Source organism: Marmota marmota, unplaced genomic scaffold (genome assembly GCF_001458135.2).
Source record: "Marmota marmota marmota unplaced genomic scaffold, marMar, whole genome shotgun sequence".
Taxonomy (NCBI): Eukaryota; Metazoa; Chordata; class Mammalia; order Rodentia; family Sciuridae; genus Marmota; species Marmota marmota.
The window spans coordinates 15,441,900-15,459,967 of record NW_025999900.1 but is presented as its reverse complement, the minus strand read 5'-3'; the positions used below and the strand labels follow the sequence as shown (position 1 = coordinate 15,459,967).

Here is an 18,068-nt window from a genome sequence, read left to right as displayed (position 1 = left end):
TTTGTTTACCAAATAAAAGAGCTTCAAAATACATTAAGCAAAAATCGACGGAACTACAAGGAGAAATAAACAAATCCACAGTTATAGTTAGAGCTTTTAACAACTAATTCTCATTAATTGATAGAATAGGTAAAAAGAAAATTGTTAAGCATATAGAAAACTTGGCTACTTTTGACAAACTTGACATAATCAAAGTTTGTAGAACACTCTACCTAAAACAACAAAATTCAACAACTACATTGTCCATGCTGGTGCCAATCATGGATTTAAGTGATCCATTCTCCTGCCTCAGCTTCCCAAGTACCAGGACTATAGGCACATGGTATTCTGCTGAGCTCAACGCATGTAATTTAAAAAGAATCTGATTATATAAATTTTGTTCTCTGGGATTAAATTAGAAATTAGTACCAGTACCAACTATTTGGGAAGAAACATAGATGAGTAACTTGAGGGTCAGAGAAAAACCAAAAAAAAGAAAATAGAAAGTATTTTAAATTTAATGAAATAAAAGAATGACACAAATCAAAATTCATAGGATACAACTAAATTAGAATAGTCCTGTATCTATAGCCTTAGTTTTCACACTAAGACACTAGAAACAGAAGAGCAAATGACACCCAAAGTATGCAAAGAAGGGAAATACTGAAGATCAGTGTAATAATCAATAAGAAAATAGTTTAAAATTAGAGGAAAGTGGAGTCAAAAGCAGATTCTTGGAGAAGATAAATAAAATTGGTAAGTTTCTATTCAGTCTAGTCAAGAAAAAAAGGGGAAGAAACAAATTTTGAACGTCAGAAAAGAAAGAACTGATATCAGACTGGGCATGTTGATGCACCCCTGTAAGACTCGGGAGGCTAAGGTAGGAAGATGGCAAGTTCAAAGGGAGCCTCAGCAACTTAGCAAGGCCCTGAACAACTTAGCGAAACCCTATCTCAAAAAAAAAAAAAAAAATCACTACTAATTATATAACTGTTAAAAAAGAAAAAATGAATATTGTTAAATGGTTGTATGCCTATAAATTTATCAACTTAGGTGAATGGATAATTTCCTTCAAAAACACTACCAAAACTCTAGCAAATATAGCTTATATAACCCATATCTATAAGGAAATTGAATTTTTGTTTAAAATATTTCAACAAGGAAAACTGGAGGCTCAGATGATTTTACTAATAAATTACACCAAACACTTTTTAAATTTTTTCAGTCACCATTAACTTATTTGCTTTCTGATTCCTTCTTTTTTCCCTCTTTTTTTAAAATTATTATTATTAGTTGTTCAAAACATTACATAGCTCTTGTCATATCATATTTCATACATTTGATTCAAGTGTGTTATGAACTCCCATTTTTACCCCGTATACAGATTGCAGAATCACAACGGTTACACTGATTCCACTTTCTATTTTCTGATTCTGTGTATATACTTGGGTTGTTTTCTGCATCTAAACTGTACAGTAAACTGTTTTATGCTTACCTAAAATATGAAAAATTTGAGCTAGGTAGCTACTAAATAGGTTTATTCTTAACACGTTTGATTTTTGGTCTTTTCTCTCCATTTTCCATAACTTGTTAAGAGAATTTAAATGCTTTTTAAATTGACCACATGCAACCAACTAAGGAAACTCTTCTTAGCTCATATTCTTCAAGCATACAAGATGGAAAATATCATATTAGAACTATTATACCTAAGCCAGGCGCCATGGTGCAGGCCTGTGATCCTAGAGGCTACGAAGGCTGAGGCAGGAGAGTTGTGACTTCAAAGACAGCAATGGTGAGTTGCTAAGCAACTCAGTGAGACCCTGTCTCTAAATAAAATACAAAATAGGGTCGGGGATATGGCTCTGTGGTCAAATGCCCCTGAGTTCAATCCCTAGTACCTACCCACCCACCACTCACCCCCCGCAAAAAAATATTATACCTAAATCACATCATAATTGATTTCCACCCTCTTGTTGGTGTCCACCTACTGTTTATCTGGTTCATTAAATAGGTTAGATAATGAAAAACAAATACAAGTTGTAGAAATAATTAATAGTGGTTTTCTGCTCTTGGGTTATATATTGATCAGTGAGCTAACAGGTGGTAAGTGTGTGTGTGTGTGACTAAGGACCGAACCCAAGGGTGCTCAACCACCAAGCCACACCCAACACTTTTTCTTATTTTTAATTTTGAGACATGGTCTCACAAAATTGCACAGCTGGCCTCGAACTTGTGATCCTCCTGCATCAGCTCCTTGAGTCACTGGGATTATAGGGATGCACCACCATGCCCAGATCTTCTTCTATTCCTGATTTACAACTTCTTTAAACTTTTGTCATTCCTTTCTTTCTTTCTACTTTTCATAAAGAATATGATGTTCATGCTAGGGGAGGAATGTTCCTTTATGAGCTATCAGTAGTGATTTTCAGTCTTGAAAGATATTTATGTTTTTTATTGAAATTTGTAAATAGTAAGGGAAAATAGGTGAAGTCTTTTTATTGGCAATATTCCATTCATAAAAAAGAAAGATATTTGAGATCTTTTACTATTGCACCCCTTTAATAAATGATTCTATCATTTCTTTTTCCCATAGGGAGAAGAAAATTGAGGGACTGAACTTTATTAGATGCTTAGCTGCTTTTCATTCTGAAATATTGAACACAAAGTTGCATGAAACAAATTTTGCTGTAGTTCAAGAGGTAAACATTTTTCAGATAACTTAAGGATAGTTTAAACAACAAAGAATAAATATATATGTGACCTTTAGAATTTTTAACAACTCTGTACTATATGAGTAGGCTTATCTGTAAAACAATCCATGTCTTAATTTGCAACATTTAAAAGAAATTGATTAGACACTGACTTTTAGGATGTAAGATAATACATAATAAAATGTTACTACTTTCATACTAAAATTCATTTCAAAGTCATTATTACTGATTTTCTTACAGAATTTTTTTTTTCAAAATTTTTGAAAAAATTTTAGGTGAAAAATTTACGCTCTGGAGTTTCTCGTGCTGCTGTGGTCTGTTTAAGTGATCTTTTCACTTATCTGAAAAAGAGTATGGATCAAGAACTAGATACTACAGTAAAAGTTTTGTTGCACAAGGCTGGAGAATCAAATACATTTATAAGAGAAGATGTTGATAAAGCATTGAGAGCTATGGTTAATAATGTAACTCCTGCACGTGCAGTTGTTTCTCTTATCAATGGAGGACAAAGGTAATGCTCAAAATAATCTTGACATGTCCTTAAACTACAAATGAAAGAATTTGTAATTCAGGGTAGAGGGAGGGAAAAAAGCAAATTTTTGTATTATTTCAGTCAAAAAACTGAATAATTCCTGTGAGCTAAAGATCATATTACATGATAAGCATAAAAGGAATCATAGTGTAATTATTCTTATAATGTTATTTATATTTGTAGATCTGAACTAAATAAATATAAGTGATAATGACTTTGTTTTAACTTATTGAGGAGGGTTAACTAATGCTAATAATTTATCATTTTAGACTCCCGAAGTGATTACTATGAGCTATTAAATCATTTGACTTTAAGATATATCTTTGGAAAATAGTTTATATATTTACTTAGTTTTAATACGTCTTGTTTTCTTGTAGCCATTTACACATTGCAGTAAGAAGATGTACAGCCCAGCATTTATCAGATGTAGTAGAATTTATGGAACCAGAACGTATTTTATCTGGAACAAAAGATATGGCTGAACGTTTATTACCAGCTGCTGCTAAGTTTGCTCAAGACAGCTCACAAGAAACCAGGTGAATAGCTACTAATACTATCCACTGTACCTATTAATGTAAGGGCTAAGATGTAGGAAACAAAGGTTAAAACAGAATAAACATTTGTCTAAATAGAGAAATTGGGACCCAGGGATTGGTGCTGGGGAATGGTTTTATTTAACTAGTTTGTAAATGATCTTGAGGGAGTGCACAGTGAATTCTCCAAATTTACAGATGACACTACATCAGGGTAGTGAGATGGCAAGTCACAGGTATAAACTTCATAAAAACGAGACAAGACTATGAGTGGGCATAAAAATGGCAGAAGAGCTTCATTGTGGGCAAATATAAGTTAATTTTCCAAGCAATCAGGTGAAAATCAAGTAAAAAATCACATGAAAAATACAGGAATGATGCATAATAATATATTATCCCCTTAAAAATAAAGTATTTGTACTTTAAAAACTTTATGAATTTCTGATGGTTGTACTAAGAACAGTTTTATGAAAGTTAAGAATAATCAGCAAAAGATGACCAAAAAGGCTGAGTTATGGCTCAGTGGTGAAGTGCTTGTCTAGCATGTGTTGGGCACTGGGTCACTGCATATAAAGGTCCATCAACAACTGAAAAAAAAAAAAAAGATGACAAAAAAATTAGGATGTGGAATAATATAATACCTGTGGTGGTTAAAGAAATTTTGGATTTAGTGAGAGGCCTAGGTTAAATTTGTAGTCTACATCACTGTTTGCCCTTTAGCAAGTCACTCAACCTTTGTTAATCTGTTACCTTTTCTGGAATATTAGGAAGCCTGGACCAAGTGATCAATAGTGTCCCATAAAGTCTAAAAATTTATGGCAATAATATATGAAGGTTATTAAAAAAGAAGAGGATCCTGAGTTTTCATAAAGATTAAAGAAGACTGTAAAATGTTTTTTAACATTTTTAGGACAAAATAGTCCATTACTTTAAGTAACTGAAGTTAATCTTATGAGACTCTTATACCAAAAACTAATTTTAAAAAGTAAATATTTTTATTCTCTATTCCTACCTAATAGGTTACCACAAATTTAGTAGCTTACACTAATGTAAATTATTTAATTTATAGTTCTTTAGGTCAGAAGTCTGGCATGACTGGGCTGGGTTTCCTGCCTAAGGTCCCACAAGACCAAAGTCAAGGTGATGGCAGTGCTGGGCTCTCATCTAGAGGCTCTGTGGAAGTATTCACTTCCAAATTTCTTTACATTGTTGGCCAAATTCAATTTCATGTGATTACAGTACTAAGGTCCCCCTTTTCCTTTTGGCTGTCACAGAGGGTCTTCTCTCAGCTCCTTTAGACCACCAACATTTCTTTTCACGCTGCCCTCCTCCATCTTCAACCAGCAACAATATGTTGAGCTCTCATGTGTAGAATCTTTCTGTCTTCCTCTTCTGCATCCATCATCAGGTATCTCTCTGCTTTAAGGGCTCATTGGTTTAGATGAGATCCATCCAGATCATGTTTCTATTTTAAGGTCAACTATATCATATTAGCATAGCAAAAGTCCAGCAATGACATCTTATCATATTCATAAACTCTAGGGATTCAAGTAAAGCATTTTGGGGGAACTGTTTTAAGAACTTCTGCATGCCACATTAATGTTCAAAAAAATTTTAGAGGGTTAGATAATTGGCTAGTTAGGAACAACAATAACAACAACAAAAGATTGTTAGTGGTTGACTTCTGTGCATCTTTATTAAATCTTTCTCTTTGTTTAGTACTAGGACTTGAACCTAGGGCCTAGTACATACCACTGAACTAACCCCCAGCATAGTAAGTCTTCTAATGGCATAGTAAGTCTTCTTAAAGATCTTATTTAAAGTTTTAAAGTTATAAGGTGACTGGTTACAATTAATTTTTGAGTTAACCACATCACGTACAGCCACAAGAATGAGAAGTTATGCTACATGTATATATAATATGTCTAAATACATTGTACTGTCATGTATAACAAAAAAGAACAAATAAAAACTTTTAAAAAGTTTTTTTGAGTTAATATTTCTCACATTTTTGCCCATATTATTTGCTGACTTGTTTGTTGTAGCCTTTCCTTTATTGTTGGGCCCTACATTGTCTGTGGTCCTTAATACTCCACACTAAAAGTCAAAATTGTCCTATAATTACAAGCCAGGCATGGTGGCATACGCCTGTAATCCCAGCGACCCGGGAGGCTGAGGCAGGAGGCTCAAGAGTTCAAAGCCAGCCTCAGCAACTTAGCAAGGCACTTAGCAACTCAGTGAAACCCTGTCTCTAAATAAAATATAAGAAATGGATGAGGATATGACTCAGTGGTTAAGTGTCCCTGGGGTTCAATCCCTGGTATCAAAAAAAAAAAAAGAAAAGAAACTATAATTATAGATGCAATATATCATATTATTATATAACTATGTGATTAGGAGCTACTTATCTGACTCGTGGAAGATCTTATTCTGGTTGTAGGGAAAGTTAATATTTATTTTCTAACATAACTCCCTTTCTGTAATTTCATTGCATTTGAAGAGATCTGGTTGATACTGATAATCCTAAAAGCATCTTATACTCTGCTCGCACAAAAACCTGTCTTCTCTTGGAGCTAGGGTTGTGGCTCAGTGGTAGAGCACTCGCCTTGCTAGTGCTGGGTTCAATCCTCAGCACCATATATAAATTAATAAATAAAATAAAGATATTGTGTCCAACTACAACTAAAAAGTAAATATTAAAAAAAAAACTGTCTTCTCATTGTTTTAGTCCCACATATTCCAAATGATAAGCAAAAGTACAACTATAATTAATTTTAGGGCCAGACCTCCTTGAAAAATAAGACTATGGTGTTATTTAAAAAAATTGTTAGAATGATATTTTGCTTCAAGGTGTTATCCTAAGAGGATTCTTTTTAAAGTCATATAGTATTTAAAAACCTAGTTTGGGAATTATTATATCATTTAATAAGATATCAAGCATAATTTATCATGTAACCTTGAGTATATTTTAAGTGGCAGAGAATAGGGTTTTGAAGAATGGAACTTAGGTAAGTTTTAACTAGGGAAGAAGAAAGAGAGATTCAGAAATGCAGTACATAGAAAAGGTTGACTCAGACCAGAACATCTGGCCAGCAAGAGAGCAACAGAAGGTCAATGGGTAAGTAGCCTAGGGCACAAACATAACTTCTCCTAACTCACAATTCTGCCCATAGCCTCAAATATGGACTCTGGGATGCCTAAATAATATTAAGGCTTTTTGCTCTCCATCTGACATACAGCTGGAAGATATTAATTATAATGATATATATCTTAAATATATATGTACATATATATTTATTAATGATTTATAATAGTGGAGCAGGAGAATCTTATACAATATAATACAGTTATTATATCCACATTTCAGTGGCTAACTTAAAATAGGAATGGTAATCTTGAAGTTTATGGTGTTTTTTTTCTATTGAAAAAAAATTGTAAGGATAGAACTTGAGATTATTTGTGTAAAATTATTCACATAAATTTATTATTTACATAAATCTCAAATATCCATAGGTATTACGGTCGAAAGATGCTTTTCCTCTTGATGTATCATCCTAACTTTGAGAAAATGCTTGAAAAATATGTTCCATCTAAAGATTTGCCTTATATTAAGGAATCTGTTAAAAACTTACGACAAAAGGTATGTGGAAAAAGTTTGTTTTATAAACAATTTTAAAAGCAAAGTTTATTTTCCCATGAAGATAAAAGATAGAAATAATTACTTCTTGGATTATTTCTTTGCTAATCATTTGAAATGTATCTTCAATAGTACAACTGTAATAATAAATAGACATATGTAGTGTCAAGCTAGAAAGTAAATATTTATTGCTGGGGCTGGGGATGTGGCTCAAGCGGTTGCATGCTCGCCTGGCATGCGTGTGGTCTGGGTTCAATCCTCAACACCACATACAAACAAAGATGTTGTGTCTGCCAAAAACTAAAAAATAAATATTAATTAAAAAAAAATATATTTATCGCTGTGCCAGGAATCAAACCCAGGACCTTGCATATGTTAGGCAAGCATTTTGCCACTGATTTACATTTCCAGCACCTAAAACAACTTTTAAACAATTTGTTTTAACAAGTATAGAATTTCCTAATAGTGAACCAGACATGGTGCACACGCGTATAATCCCAGGGGCTCAGGAGGTTTAGGCAAATTAGCCTCAACAAATTAGCAAGGTCCTAAGCAATTCAGCAAGACCCTATCTCTAAATAAAATACAAAAATGAGCTGGGGATGTGGTTCAGTGGTTAAGGGCCCCTAGGTTCAATCACTGGTACCAAAAAAAAAGAATTGAATTTCCTATTAGTCACGTATTTGTTAATTTACTACTAATCACAAGGTATTTTATATATCCTATGTATCCTATACCCTTTAAAGTATATCAGTATGAAAATGCTTAAAATGTTTTATCAAGGATACTTTGAAAATTACTTTGTGTAAATTATTTCACTGATAATTTTAAGACTTCTCACACTGCCTTTCTTTATGTTTACTTGCAGGGTTTGGGAGAGATACCACTAGATACTCCTTCAGCAAAAGGAAGGCGATCTCATACTGGTAGTGTTGGAAATGCAAGATCATCATCTGTTTCTAGAGATTCTTTCAGTTCAGCTGAAAGGTAAGATCATTTGATAGTCCACATCATTAAAGAAATTACTCTCTAGTTACAGGAGTCACATTTGGGTGCTTTCATGAACTATCTGAACTATATCAGGATATTTGTCAAAATTTAAAGGGGTTTTAAAAGTTTGTAAATGACCTAGAAAGTGTGAGGTAATTATATTTAATAAGGCAATTTATTCCCAGCAACTTGCTTTTACATGCATAGTAGTGAAGTTTTTAGTGTTATTAAACTTATCAACGTTAGGCCTGTGTTTGACAACTCTGATTAATTTTGTTTTAATTTTTTACTCCCCCCCCCATTTATAAAAGTAATGAACAAATATTGTTAAAGGGAAAAATTTACAAAATACAAACATTAAAAATTCATAATGTCATCAATCAAAAACAAACTATTCTTAAAATTTTTATAAATATTATTATATATGTAATTTTGTAACGTATTTAAACCATTTAAGAACTTTGCTATACTGATTATACAATTTTAAAAAGTCTTTCGTAATATTATGATCTTTTTAGTTTATTTTTAATTTTGAACATTATTATTTTTTTTGGTACTGGGGATTGAACCCAGGGGCATTTAGCCACTGAGCCACATCCCAAGCTCTATTTTATATTTTATTTAGAGACAGGGTTTCACTGAGTTGCTTAGTGCCTTGCTTTTGCTGAGGCTGGCTTTGAGCTCATGATCCTCCTGCCTCCGCCTCCTGAGCTGCTGGGATTACAGGCAAGAGCCATGCCCGGCTTGAAAATTATTTTAAAACTGTCTGGGCTGGGCATGGTGGCACACAACTGTAAATCCTATCTATTCAGGAGGAAAAGTAGGGGACTGAAAGTTATTGACTATCCTGGGCAACTCAGTGAGACCCTGTCTCAAATAAAATAAATAAAAGGTCTGGAGATATAGCCTGGTGGTAGATCGCCCCTGGGTTCAATCTCCAGTACCACAAAACAAATAGTAACAAAAACAAAAAAAAATCCTATATAGCAACTTTCATATTTTCTTTAGTTTCCTTGTTTTAGAATGTCTATACTAAATCTTAGCTATGAGTAAAACTATATGCTAACTCTTATGAGTCCTCCCAGAAAATCACCAACCAGGGGAAGATCTTAAAGACTCCCAAAATAGATATTATGGCCATTAGTTACATCATTTTATGAACTTTTGAAAAAATTAACATATTAATGAGATTTTAAAATTAAGTTTGTTGTTTTTATGGGAAAGTAAAAAGGAAATTAAACTTACCTTACTTTGACTTTAGAGAGATAACTGAAGTTCGTGAAGTCGCCAGAAAGTCAATTCCTCGTAATTCCTTAGAAAGTGCTGAGTATGTTAAAGTCATAACAAATTTATTAAATGCAAAAGACTTTCGTGATCGTATTAATGGGATTAAGCAACTTTTATCAGATGCTGAAAATAATCAAGAACTTGTTGTTGGAAATATTGTGAAGGTAAGGTCCTATTAAAACTAATTTTCATTTGAAATCTGTAGCTAATAAAAAAGTTCATTCATATTAAAAAATTGCCCTAAACCTCAGAACTTTATATTTATTATCTTATAACTCAAAGTAACCAGAAAAAAAAAAATAAGAAAGGAGTCATGTATTTTTCTGAATCCTCCCACAAGATGGATTGCTCCTTGAAATCTCTGTATGCTCAGAGCTCTCAGAACTTGGCATTCAGTAAACATATATCCAGTGAATCAATAAAAATTAAAAAAAAACAAAAATGGAGATTTAAGAGACTTGCTATTGCTTTAGAACAGATATTAAAACTTTTCGTGTATCAGTTAGAAATCTCTATTCACCCATATATATCTATTTCTAAGAAGACAATAAGCAAAAGAATGGAAATATTGATAAATGTTCATGGTACCAGAGTATAGAGTATTTATGCTCCATCAGAATTTAGTTCAGGTAATTCTGTTACTAATTTATTAACTAAATTCCATTTTAAATTGTTATAGTGTACATTAAACTTGGCAGACATACTTAAAGTTACTTTTTAATTCCAGTGAACCAGGAAGTTACATTTTTTAATATCTGTTGAATAAATCTCTTAGTTGGACTATCCTTAACATGAAAAATAGTAAATAAATAAGCATCAGGAGTTATTAGTTAATGATCTCAGCCTCTTAGAGTAGTTGTTCACTTACCTCATATACTTAAAGAATTATTTAGCATTTGCCTTACTATATCCTGAGTTTATGAAAGTTAAGATTTCTGAAGAGTATAAAGTAATGGTTAAACAGTTTAAGAAGTAATAATAAAAGTGTAATTCTCAGTCTGGAGATATGGCTTAGTGGTAGAGTGCTTGCCTAACATGCACAAAGGCCTGGATTCAATCCTCAGCACCACCAAACAAAAAAAAATTTATCTATGAAAGGTCTCATAACAAACCTAAACTGAAACTTGGTCAAACCTCTATAATAAAATTAACATGTCTACTTCTGTTAGAAATATAGATAAAATAGAAACTTTTCTTAAGTTCTTAGAGTTAGTCAAGCTAACCTGAACCTTCCAGGAAACAGCATGTTTGTCATATTTACAGGAAGGCAGTCATCTGCCTACTGAATCACACTTGCAACCTTCATTTTTTTTAATATATATTTTTTTAATTGTAGATGCACACAATACCTTTATTTTATTTATTTATTTTTATGTGGTGCTGAGGATTGAACCCAAGGCCTCGAAAGTGCTAAGCAAGCACTCTACCGCTGAGCCACCACCTCAGCCCCAACCTTCATTTTTTAGGATGCCTTTTGGGATTATTTTTGAAATGTGGTCTTTTTGTTATAAGATTATTCAACACTTAAGTTTAGTACCCAAATTTTTATAAAGTTTCTATTATTTTTGGTTATATAGGATGTTGTATTCATATGTTTAAACAAAATAAATTAAGAGAAATACCATGAAATGCTGAGAGAATTTAAATATAACAGAAACATTATTTTACTTTAAATAACTTAGCCAATTTATTTTCAGATCTTTGATGCTTTTAAATCTCGACTTCATGATTCCAATAGTAAAGTAAATCTGGTGGCTCTAGAAACAATGCATAAAATGATTCCTTTACTTAGAGACAACTTATCTCCTATAATCAACATGCTAATTCCAGCAGTAGTGGATAATAATCTGAATTCCAAGAATCCAGGCATCTATACTGCTGCTACAAATGTTGTTCAGGCACTAAGTCAGCATGTAGGTAAGAAATCTTACTTTGGCACTCAAATTATTTTGATTTTACTTTCATACTTTCTGATCCCATGTATTTTTTATAATGCTGAAATCTTATTCAACTTTTTAAATTTAATGTCATAACATTTTTATTTTCTCTATAGTATTTTGAATTGTTTTTACTGATTAAATACTATCCCATTAAATTGAATTTCTCTTCCCATATATTGAGTTTTTAATTTTTTTAAATACCTAAGCCTCATAACTGATACAAGATTAACTCAAAGTGGATCATAAATTTCAATGTAAAATGTAACTGCAAAACTTTTAGAATATAACATCAGAAAATCCTCAGAACTTTAAGGCTTGGCGAAGTTTCAGGCATGATACTAAAAGCATGATCCATGAAAGTAAATAAATTGGCCTTCATCGAAATTTTTAAAAATTTACTCTGCAGAAGACCCTATTGAGTACACAAAAGAAAAAGCTACACACAGAGAGAAAATATTTGCAAACCATATATCTGACAAAAACTCACATCTTGAATATGTTAAAACTCTCAAAACACAACACTGGAAAAACAATATAATTAGAAAACAGGCAAAGGACACAAACATTTCACCAACAAGGCTATATGTATCACAAATAAGCACATAAAAAGATGTTCAACATCATTTTGCATTAGGAAAATGCAAATTAAGATCATAATCAGTACATAAATATTGGAATAGCTAAAAAATTGTGACAATACCAAATACTGACAAGGCTGCAGAAAAACTGGATCTCTCATATATGGCTGGTGAGAATATAAACAAGATGACAGCCACCCTAGGAAATTAAACATACAGTTTCCATGCAGTTACTATATTACCCATTGATTGCACTCCTAGGCATTTACCCCAAAGAAATAAAAATTTAAGACAATACAAAAACCTGTATACAATTATTCATAATATCTGAAAGTTGAAAATAGCCCAGACGTCATTAAAGGGGTGAATGGTGAAACAAACTTTGACACTTCCTGAATTAGTCCATTTTCTCTATATATAATGAAATACCTGAGGCTGGGTAATTTAGAAAGAAGATAAGATAGGCTGTGGGTGTTGTTTAGTGATAGAGCACTTGCCTAGCATGCTCAGGGCCTTAGGTTTGAACCCCACCAGTGGAAAAAGAGAGAAAGAGAAGAGAGGAAAGATTGAGATTGAGCTCACAGGTTTTAGAGGCAGATAGTTCAAATAGCTTGTTACCAGCACTAGCAAGCATCCCCCTAGGTGTGTTACATGTAGATGGTATCATGGCAGGAGCACATGAGAAAGGGAAAAAATCACATGGTGAGACAGGAAGCCAGGGCCAGTAATGACCTCCTCTAGATGCCACCCTTAAAGGTTCCACCACCTTTTAAAATCATAACTCTGGGGACCAGGCTTTAAACACTTGAACCTTTGGGGAACATGCTTAAACCTTATCTGAATCATGGTGTATCCATACCATAGAATACTACTCAGCAATAAAATGGAACAAACTTTTGATTGTGCAATAATTTGGATGGATCTTAGAGGTATTATACTGGTGGAAAAAGCCCATCTGAACAGGTCATATCCTATTGGATTTCATTTGTACAACATACTCAAAATGACAAAATCACTGAGATGGTAAACAGATTAGTAGTTGCCAAGCTCTAAGGTGAGGATGGGCGTTTTTTATAATTTGGATCTTAAATGCCCCCTGAAGACCCATGTTGAAGGCTTAGTTCCCAGGTCATAGTACTGTTGGGAGGTGGTGAGACCTTTCGGAGGGAGAATCTAGAGGAAGGAAGTTATGGCATCGGGCATGTCCCTTCTCTCTCTGCTTCCTGGCTGCCATGAGCTAAGCAGTTCCTCTACCACACACTCCCACCATGAGATACTGTGTTGCCACAGACCCCAAACAATAGGGACAAGCGATCATGGACAGAAATTTCTGAAAGGATGAGCCTCCTTTTAAGTTTATTTTGTATGGCAACACTAACACCCATGTGACTATAAAGAAATAGCATAGGACAATCTTAATGGTGAAGGAATAGTTCCATATGTTAATTGCAGTGATAATTGCACAAATCTACATACATGATGAAATGAAATAGAACTATACCCATATATTCCTTGTTTTTATACTATAATAATGTAAGATCTAACCTTTGGGTGAAATATACACAGGATCTCTTTGTACTATCTTTACAACTTCCTATGAATCTGATTATTTCATACTTAAATGCCTAAAAAATCAGCCAGGTTAAAACTATCCCCCAATAAGAAATTCTTTTTCTATTTTTTAGTAAATCTATACTATCATTCAAATTAGATGCCTAGGAGATAAATAGTTTTTTTCTTTATATATACCACATGGTAGCTCCTTAATGTTCTGTGAAGTATTTTTATTTCTTATTTTCTATAAGAATATTGTTCTTAAGGTTATAGAGAATTATAAATGGTTATTAATTGTATCTTTTTAAAAAGTTAACACATTGCTCTTCTTAAAATGATCTCTTTTTTTCTTTTCAATGCTATGTAATGAAAAATAACTAAGATCTCATTACTCTTAAACATGTTTCTGTGTTGTTTTTTTTCTTCAGATAATTACTTACTTCTACAACCTTTTTGCACAAAAGCTCAATTTTTAAATGGAAAGGCAAAGCAAGATATGACGGAAAAGCTTGCTGGTAAATATTTTTCTTTTCTTTTTTTTAGTTGATGGATCTTTATTCATTTATATGTGGTACTGAGACTCGAACCTAGTGCCTCACACGTGCAAGGCAAGCGCTCTACCACTGAGCCACAACCCCAGCCCACTGGTAAATATTTTTAAATTGTGATTTCAAAGAAATATTTTATTAGCTAAGGATAAACTAATGGGTATTTTAATTTAATTTTATGGTAGCTACCAATGTAATACTTCACCTGTAAGATAAAAATAAATAATAAACAATAGTAGCCCATAAGAGGGTCTTTTAAGACTTCTACCCAAATTTTTCTTCAAAAAAAATTACAGAAAGACGGGGATGTAGCTCAGTAGTAGAATGCTTGCCTAGCAGGTGCAAGGCCCTGGGCTCAATCCCTATTACTGCATTAAAAAAAAAAAAGAATTCTGGGGCTGGGTAAATATTTCAGTGGTAGAGCACTTGCCTGGCACGTCTTAGGCTTTATCCCAAACCTCAAAAAAGAAAGAAATTCTGTTCTTTTCCAATAAGTGTTTTTTGTCTTCCTTTTAGAAAGAGAAGTAATACAGGAAAAATAAAAGGACATTAAAATCAAATATTGATGCTTATAGGAAAATGCCATTTCAAATTTGGTTGATAAAATGTCTATAAATAAAAAATAGATGGGGCTGGGATTGTAACTCATTGGTAGTGCGCTTGCCTAGCACATGTGGGGTTCTGGGCTCAATTCTCAGCACCATATATAAATAAATATAATAAAGGTCCATCAACAACTAAAATTTTTTTTAAAAAGTTAGAGAAATTTTTACTTAGCTGCATTTGGAAAATAGTGAGATTAATTTAAGGTTTGATTTCTCTATCACTTTTGCCCCAACTAATTATCAGATATAGAATTCTAATCCTTAAAGAGCTCAATTTTTGGTAGGAGAGTTTCTCTTCTTCTTCTTCTTCAGAGAGAGAGAGAGAGAGAGAGAATTTTTTAATATTTATTTTTTAGTTCTCGGCGGACACAACATCTTTGTTTGTATGTGGTGCTGAGGATCGAACCCGGGCCGCACGCATGCCAGGCGAGCGCGCTACCGCTTGAGCCACATCCCCAGCCCCTTCTTCTTCTTTTTTAATAGACACACTATCTTTATTTTATTTATTTTCTTATGTGGTACTGAGAATTGAGCTCAGTGCCTCACACATGCTAGGCAAGCACTCTACCACTGAACCACAACCCCAGCCCTCTGTTCTTCTTTTAAGAAGCCTAAATTTTTAAGACAAATGGCATACAGAGGAAGCTTGGTATATTTCAGATACTTTTTTAAAAATATTTTTGTTTTAATTAGCTATACATGACAGTAGAATGCATTTATGCACTTTGATATATCATACATAGATGGGATATAATTTCTCATTTTTCTGAATGTAAATGTGACAGAATCATATTGGTCATGTAGTCACATATATACATACAGTAATAATGTTTGTTTCATTCTACTATCTTTCCTATTCCCACATCCCTTCCCCTTGCCTCCCATCACTTCCCTCTACCTAATCTAAGGTAACGCTATTCTTCCCTAGTGCCCCCCACCTTATTGTGAATTAGTATCTGCATATTAGAGAAAATATTCAGCCTTATGTTTTGTGGGATTGGCTTATTTCACTTAGCATTTCACATTTGCCATTTACTGGCAAATGCCATAATTTCACTCTTCTTTAAAGCTGAGTAATATTCCATTGAGTATATATACCACATTTTCTTTATCCAGTCATCTATTGAGCGACACCTAGGTTAGTTCCATAGTCTAGCTATTGTGAATTGAGCAGACCTATGTTTTTTAAAAAACTTCGATATTTACCATACTTTTGTGTTTCAGATATTGTTATGGAACTTTATCAAAGGAAACCTCACGCCACAGAACAGAAAGTGTTGGTTGTTTTATGGCACCTTTTAGGAAACATGACACACAGTGGCTCTCTGCCTGGAGCTGGAGGAAATATCCGAACAGCCACAGCTAAATTATCAAAAGCACTTTTTGCACAGATGGGTCAGAATCTCTTAAATCAGGCTGCATCCCAACCACCACATATCAAAAAGAGTTTAGAGGAATTGCTTGATATGACAGTTTTAAATGAATTATGAATTTTTGATGAAATATGATATGATGAACAAAACCGTTTACATTATAACAAATGAAACTTTTTCAAAGTTGCATTTTGAGTGCCTGCACTTAGATCCAATAAATTAAGTCAATGACTATTTTTATTTGCAGTCTGTGAGTACACATCTGCCCTATATCAACCCTACCACTTGTGCCCATCACAGGTTATTTTAATTTTAGAAAACTAAAATACTTAATATAACCCAATATTCATGAAATCAGTGGCATGTGGAATGAATGCCATTTAATATTTTTTGAGAAAAGTTCTGCTCATTTGCACTATTCTATAGAAAACGCAATGTGTTGTCCTATATGTACAATTAGATTTATAATTAAAAATATACTTTTTCTTACGTAATCATGTTCTGCTATGTCTCATTACTCAGCCTTATTTTATTACGTGGAAGAAAAGTCATTGAACTATGTTGTCACAAACTAACTTTTATGTACTATTTGTGAAAAACATGTATTTCTGAATCAGTCTGCTAATATGATTATGCAGTATTAGCTTGCTATTGCTGCTGTGTTAATGTGATATATTTGCTTACCTTTTGGGTTTAATTATCTGCGTAATTGTGAAATTTAACAAGTTATAATAAAGCATGATGACCAAAGTTTTAGAAAATAGTAAACATTTAAATACACGTTTAAGAAAACGTGTTGAATGTAACCTCCCTATTTTTGTGTGCAAACACTAAATTTTATTTCTGTATGTCCTGACATTTATAAAGGTGTTATTTTGCTGCCCAGTTATGTAATTCTCAAAATAGTGCCAGGTCTCCTATAGTTTTTCTCAGAATTCTTGGGCTTACAAGTACTGTATGCATCTTAAAAAAAGAAAAGTAATGTTATAAAATAAAAGGATTTATTTCTGTAGATGTGTGACAGGTGTCCTATTTTTCCAATTTCCATCTATGTTAAAATGGAAAAACTATATTATAATGTTGGCTTATCACTGTCATTTGATCTATCTTATATACTATTGATCTATTACTGTTAACTTATTAGTAGAAGTGGGTCTACTTTTGTCTTTATGGGAAATTAGCTGTGTTACCTCGGGCAAGTCATTTCCCAGGTCTGGGACTTAGTTTTCTCATCTCTAAATATGAGGGCTAGTCTGGATGATTTTGTTTCTTTTGGGGGTCTTCTTTTAAGGTCTTCTCCTGTTCTAAAATTCTTTGATCCTATGTTCATCATTTTTATACTTTCTGTGTTACTAATTTTCTAATTTATTTGGTTCCTTCCTTTCTTTTATGTCTGGGGAGGCAGGCAGAGGTGCTGGGGAAAGAGTTCGGGGCCTCACAGATGCTAAACACATGCTCTACCATTGAATTACATCAAGGGCACTCAACCACTGAGCAACATTCCCAGCCCTATTTTGTATTATACTTAGAGACAGAGTTTCACTGAGTTGCTTAGTTCATTGCCATTGCTGAGACTGGCTTTGAACTCGCTATCCTCCTGCCTCAGCTTCGAAACCGCTGGAATTACAGGCGTGTCCTACCAATTTTTTTTTTTTTTTAATTTAGCCTCAACTTCTAAGAAAAAAAAAAAAAACAGGAAAGGAGACTAAAGAGTTGGCTATTTTTCTCCTTTTTAATGCTATTTTATAATTGTATACGTGCTTTTAAAATACTATGAGTGCCACAGCACAGTGGTAAATGC

At 33.2% G+C, this 18,068-nt stretch overlaps 1 protein-coding gene across 4 annotated transcripts in view; it reads left to right on the top strand.

The window, feature by feature from the left end:
* The window catches only part of Togaram1 (TOG array regulator of axonemal microtubules 1), an 86,128-nt gene extending 68,849 nt beyond the window's left edge, over nucleotides 1-17,279 (top strand). For 3 of the 4 annotated variants that reach the window (XM_048798627.1, XM_015491207.2, XM_015491198.2), the window contains 9 exons: nucleotides 2,573-2,678; nucleotides 2,966-3,201; nucleotides 3,600-3,758; nucleotides 7,269-7,395; nucleotides 8,261-8,379; nucleotides 9,644-9,833; nucleotides 11,367-11,586; nucleotides 14,170-14,256; nucleotides 16,119-17,279. In XM_048798627.1, the coding sequence (XP_048654584.1) occupies nucleotides 2,573-2,678; nucleotides 2,966-3,201; nucleotides 3,600-3,758; nucleotides 7,269-7,395; nucleotides 8,261-8,379; nucleotides 9,644-9,833; nucleotides 11,367-11,586; nucleotides 14,170-14,256; nucleotides 16,119-16,384 (1,510 nt within the window). In that variant the 3' untranslated portion in view covers nucleotides 16,385-17,279. The remainder of the gene's footprint in view (nucleotides 1-2,572; nucleotides 2,679-2,965; nucleotides 3,202-3,599; nucleotides 3,759-7,268; nucleotides 7,396-8,260; nucleotides 8,380-9,643; nucleotides 9,834-11,366; nucleotides 11,587-14,169; nucleotides 14,257-16,118) is intronic. The other variant, XM_048798626.1, reaches the window with a different exon arrangement.
* Nucleotides 17,280-18,068: the final 789 nt, after the last annotated feature.